The 6,000-nt window shown below is 47.5% G+C and overlaps 1 protein-coding gene across 8 annotated transcripts in view; it reads right to left on the bottom strand.

Annotated features, from left to right (window-relative positions):
- slmapa (sarcolemma associated protein a) overlaps nt 1-6,000 on the bottom strand; it is a 32,829-nt gene that overhangs the window by 7,849 nt on the left and 18,980 nt on the right. For 2 of the 8 annotated variants that reach the window (XM_066670136.1, XM_066670137.1), the window contains exons 12-16: nt 5,380-5,442; nt 3,842-3,901; nt 3,356-3,430; nt 2,503-2,583; nt 2,282-2,341 (exon numbers count right to left, since the gene is read on the bottom strand). In XM_066670136.1, coding sequence (XP_066526233.1) covers nt 2,282-2,341; nt 2,503-2,583; nt 3,356-3,430; nt 3,842-3,901; nt 5,380-5,442 — 339 coding nt within the window. Of the gene's footprint in view, nt 1-2,281; nt 2,372-2,502; nt 2,584-3,355; nt 3,431-3,841; nt 3,902-5,379; nt 5,443-6,000 lie in introns of all 8 variants that reach the window. The other 6 variants (XM_066670134.1, XM_066670135.1, XM_066670140.1 and 3 more) reach the window with 3 other exon arrangements.

Here is a 6,000-nt window from a genome sequence, read left to right on the forward strand (position 1 = left end):
TGCTGGGATCCGTCCAAACCACTCACTGACACCGAATGGAAAGATTTCAGCTTCTTTCTCCAAACAGAGGCCTTTCTCTGTGAGCTCCAGTGTGGTCTAGAAATTACAGGCTCAGGGGAAACCTCGACTCCATCCGTACACCAACGGGCAGCGCTGCTCTGAACTTGCTGCAGATGTTGCCATGATCTCATGTGTTAATTTTAGCCGAGGAGCTTGGCTTTGGCTGAAACAGCAGCCAAACGAGGTGTTAACAGGGACTTCAGGAGTTTTCAAGCAGAGAAACAACTCTCCTCACTCTGCCTCCGACCCGACACCGTTCTCTTAATGAGATGTGGATCTGGTGCCGTAGGCGTTATCGTTAGCTTCATCTCTTAGAGAGAAGACACATCTCTTTACACTGAAGATTTCACTGAGTTACTGAAGAGGGTTAACACTCTCAGCTTCTAATGAAAGCTTTGCCTCATTACTGGAACCAAGCAGATCATTCATTCATCTGTCACCGCTCTATTCTGGGTGTGGAGCACATCCATGAGGCCACTGAACAAATGAAGGGCTCCAGAAGATTCTGTGGATCAGTTGCGCCCTCTGGTGGAGCTTTTGAGAAAGACACTCTGTTGGAGAGGAGCACTATGTTTTTAAATAGTTTTGGGTTTGATCAGTGTTTTAGAAAAAGCTTTAAATCTGTGAAGAGGTGCTGAATGATAGGTTTTTTAAGTTTAAAAGTGGTTTGAACTGCGACGCTGCGGCTGTTCTGTTCTCCGTTCGTACGTGTGTGTAACAGATAAACACTGCTCTGAGAAAGAGACGCCGTGCACTAAAACTTAAACGGAGCTGTGTAACGACAGAAGAAATATAACATTGTGTTTATCCACTTCACACTGTTCCCCGGCTCCAACATGAATCTAATCTTACACATTTACAACAGGAACGCTCAAACACAGCAGAAAGAGTTAATCCTAATGTACACAGCATTTTGAAACCTGTTTAAACCTGTCTCCAGCTGCTTGCATCAACACACGGCACAAAGGAAACAGCTTCTGCTCAAACCCTCAGCACCAAAGAGGTCCAGCAGAGGTCAGCAGAGAGCAGGGCAGAACGTGGCCTGTGTGTGTGTGTGTGTGTGTGTGTGTAACCCCTGTCATTTTACAAACGGTTTATTTATTACAGATGTGGGTTATTATTTACAGCGTAAGGAACCGTTCTCCCCTGCAGTCTTTCTAAAGAGACCAGACACTTTTACCAAGTTCAGTAACAAAGCGAGGCCCTGAACCCCCACCCCTCAACATTAACCAGAGCCAGCCCTTATCAGGCCTTCCTTTAAAGAACATGAGCTCACTGTGAATAGAACCAGCCTCACCCTGGAGGGGACTGACCTGTAACAAGCTCTGCCCACACCCTGAGGGAGAGAAGGAAGCCTCACACTTATCACTGACCTCAAAGGAGGTCTGCCCCGGCTCACACACCAGGGAGGGACGCTCCAACAGGGCGGAGGCTTTCTGTGCACGGCGGGTGGAGGCTGGGAGACCAGACGGAGCAGCTGAAGAACGGGGTTTAGATCCACGACCCATAAAAAGGCTGCACAATCAGTAACCTGAGCTCAGCAGCAGCTCGAAAACAACACTGACCACTCACAACAGTCTCCTGTCCTCGTCGTCCACAACGATACCGCTGCGCTTCACTCCCGTCTTTCAGCTCGCGTCGCCTTCTACCTCAGACTTACGTGTAGCTCTAGGGTCAGTGTTTTTTCTCTGCTGAACTGTGGATGTAAGAATGTCTACATTCATTTGCTCCTTGAGAGGAAACAATAAACTCCGACCATTACTGAGAGTGGACTATTGAAAATATAATAAAGCAGTGTCCAGTCTTTTCAAGCGTTGTGACTCATTGCCCCGATATTACAGATATTTTTAGAAAATGAGAATCACGACTGCAGTTACCCCCACCCCACACCTCCCTAAGGACTTTCCTTCCTAATTACACTTTAATCTGTGTACATTCCAGTGGCGCCACCTCCCTGTGGGACAAATAAACCAGAAAATGCCTCCTTACACCTGTCAGTCCAGGAAACACGGTCCACCCACTGCTATTAACTCAGAGCATCAGCGCTACCAGGACCATATTTAGCCTCCACAGGCCTACAGCTGTCCACCCCACACGTGTCCGTCCTCTGACACACAGGGCGAGAATCTGACTCACATCAGGAAGGGCTCAGCATTAAACCTCACTCAAACTCTTCATTAACAACTAAGCAGTTTACAGCACAGAAACGAGCGTAAAATACCTTTAAGCAGAGCGACCCGGTTCTGAGGCTCGTTCAGCTCCTGCTCGTCCATTTGTCCGTCTGAAACACAACCAGAAAGGAGGTCAGATTCTATAAAACACAACCAGAGAAACAGATAAACATCTTTCCCAGTGTTTTACCCCAGAATCGTCAGCAACAAACTTAATATTTAACAAAATCCCAATTCAGACGCGATCCAACAGCACAGAAAGGTTGAGTACCTGAGGTGTCGTCACTGCTCTTGTCCTTGCTGGGGCTCAGCGTGTCTGACATATCAGACTCTTTAGCATCTATCTGGTTTTCTGTGGGAGATCAGAACATACCACTTAGAAAAGGGGGGAGGGACATGACACCAACCTCAAAGACCTCAGCGTCTCAGACTCTAACAGACGTCTTAACATTCTTCACAACCCTCTTTTACCACTTATTTTAAAACTAGGAAATATTATTTCTCAAAAAAAAGTCAACAGCACTATAACTTCCAGGGTGTTCTGTTTATAATGACACCCCCTCCATCACCGTGGTGGACTCCTCCAGCTCCTGACAGTTTATTCACCACACATGGTCACGTCCATGCGGCGTCTAAAATAGTTTGGCTTTTGTTTGGGGATCGGTGCTTTCCCATGTGGCCAAGATTAAAAACAGGTCATTTGTAACTGGACAAACGCGTGTGCTCTGGCAGCAGGGTGTGTGTGTGTGTGTGTGTGTGAGTGAGAGAGTGAGAGAGAGAGAGAGAGAGAGAGAGAGAAGGGGGGTGTGGTGAAAACTAGCAGCTCCTAAAAGCTTCCCGTGGACTTTAATGTGTTCCTTACACCAACATTTCAGTGTGTTGTGTTTAAGGAGACGATAATCTAGAATCAACTAAACCCCCCCCGGAGCGTACAGCTGTTTAATCTCCACGGTTTAGATGTGAGTAACCCTAGGTCAGGGGCCAACACTGACGTCACAAACTTCCTGAAAAGCTCCATAGTTCACTTGCAGTAAACCGTTTTCCCGCGTACACCATTCACACACCTTTATAAAAAACACACTACAAAATCTGAGAGAGGAGCCGACGGAGAAGCAGAGCCTCACCTCTCAGTTTGTCTGGACTGGTCAGGCTGTTGTCGTCTGCGGTTTGGTTGTTTTGTAGATGTGCATCTATAACCTCTGGAATATGAAACAGAAAAGTGCTGCGCTGTTTAAATCATAGGAGGCTGCATCTCTGGCCTACAGCCGAATAGTGAAAGGGTTTTAGTGAATATTAACTCTGAACGCACTCAGGACCCACTCAGAGGGAGCATCGATCCAGACAGAGGTTACGACTTTAGAGCAGAATTAACTGATTACACATGGTGTCATTTAACAGCCCCTTGTGGAGAGCTTTAGGCCAATCATGAGGTGCTACTCGTCCTTTAAGTAGCTGTAAGCCTCAGGGAACTACCCCCTGGAAACAGAGGCTTCATTAGATTCCTAAAGCAGCAGAAAGGCCAGTCTCCGACAGCTTTATACATCGAGATATTATTTAAAAACCCACGGCCTGGACACAGAAGAGCTTCTCAAACAGAGGAAAGCACTTACCGTCAAAGTTGGAGAGTTTGTGGATGGAGGAATCCACGGCTCCTTTCAGCTGCTTCACCGCTGTTTAGAGGAGAAAAATGTAATGAGAACGACCCGTGGTTTGGTCAGAACTAGTCAAAGAGTCATAAGTTCAGTTACTGAAAGCTGCTCTGGAAGGTCAGCACTGTCCAGCAGCTCTATCACTTAAGTGACCAAATTAACAGACATTTAAACAATGGGTTCTCATTCAGGAAAGCAGACAGGGCTTTTACAGTCACACGCTGGGGCTAGAGAAGCCGGACCACCTCGAGGACATGCAGGCGAGACCCCCCCACCCCACCCCCCCAGAGAAGGAAAACCAAAGCTTCAGTGGGAAGTGAGATGGTAAGAGAGCATGCAGCTCGGTGACAGGGCGGGGGAGGGGGGGTTTACAGTGGTGAGGGAATAGCTGGGGAACCTCACACTGCCACATGTTTAATCAATATCCCAGTTATCCCATTTATAAAAAATATTTATAATTTTAACAAAAATTGTTTTACTGAAAATCCCATTTCTGACGGAAAAAAAAAACTTGCAAGAAAAGAAAAGCAGAAAAAAGCTCTATGGTTTGTTTCTGAGGCTGAGGTCAGCGCGAATCAAGACGCAGTCACTCAAGCCACTGCTCTCACTCTTCTGAAGCTCATCAGAAACACACTCTGAATACACTGTGTAATACAAACTGTCCTCCACAGCAGGGCCTGGGTCGCAGGACTTTGGGGAAGATACTGTCCTGTAGCAGAAGGAGATTTTGGTCTAAAACGACTCAAGACGACTCTCTGAGCTTGTAAACCTCTCAGGGTTGACTCTAAATCACTGGCCAAGAGCTGATCTCAAATCACAGACTATATGGAGTTGAACAATCAATTATTTGGGAGTTGACTCCACTCCCTGAATCAGTTCATTTTACTGTTACTGCAGAATAACGTTAAAGTAAACGACTGGCCTCAAAAACAGCAACACACCGCACAACCCCAGAGCCTCAGGCCAACCCCGACCTACAGAGCGACACTGACCCAGAGCCACAGTCCGACACCGACCCAGAGCCTTAGGCCGACCCCGACCTACAGAGCGACACTGACCCAGAGCCACAGTCCGACACCGACCCAGAGCCTTAGGCCGACCCCGACCTACAGACCGACCCCGACCCAGAGCCTCAGGCCGACCCCGACCTACAGACCGACACTGACCCAGAGCCACAGTCTGACCCCGACCTACAGACTGACACTGACCCAGTGTGAGATTAACCTGTTCAGCACGGCCCTGAGCAAACATCAGGCTCAACTTCATGAACCAAACAAACCAGCCTCAGATCTTCACCTCCACAAACCACTCAGGAAACCCTCTGAGCTCTCGCTTTACTCCGCCTCACTCCTGAGACCAGCGCAGACACCTGGAGGAGCGACATGGGAACGCACCGCCGTCTAACGTCTCCTAGGAGGAGAGTGGCCCCAGCGACTCTGTGCCCCATAATACTCTTAGTGCGGCTGTGGAAGGCAGTGGAAAGAATGCGGTGTACTCACGCTGGCACTCAATGAACTGTTGGATTAAAGTGCAGTCCCCTCCACTCTTTAAAAGAAAGTGGTCTAACAAAGAAAGAAAAACCCGCCATTAAATAATAACATTCTCAGAAATTGTAAAGAAAAAACTCCCCCCAGTTGAACTCGAGGGATGTGAGGAGCAAGCGCTAACAGGACGAGACATGAGACGCAACCAAACACAGAAGCAAAAGGCTGGACATGGACACACAGGAAGCTACAGAATGAACCTACTACAGAAGTCCCAGCTCTTTCTTTCAAACTCTGTCTCAGAGAGAGACCCCTCCATGACCCACAACACAACACTGACTACAACTACTCAATCAACACCAGCGGCTTCTAATGTCTAACTCCAGGGGGCGATGTTGAGCATTGTGTGTTTATCTCTGAATCTCTGCCTGGCTCCACTTTGTGTTAAAATTTTACAGGAAATTAACTAAAACACCTCCTAAACTCCAGAGCAGACCAACCACCACTCACCATCAAAACCACCGTGGGCTCTCTCCCATCTCCTCTCTGATGACCTTCATATCACTTCAAGATCTCATATTATTATTTATTACATCAATTATAATGACGACAGAAAGGTAAACTCAGTGTGCACTG

Source organism: Hoplias malabaricus, chromosome 5 (assembly GCF_029633855.1).
Source record: "Hoplias malabaricus isolate fHopMal1 chromosome 5, fHopMal1.hap1, whole genome shotgun sequence".
NCBI classification, from domain to species: domain Eukaryota; kingdom Metazoa; phylum Chordata; class Actinopteri; order Characiformes; family Erythrinidae; genus Hoplias; species Hoplias malabaricus.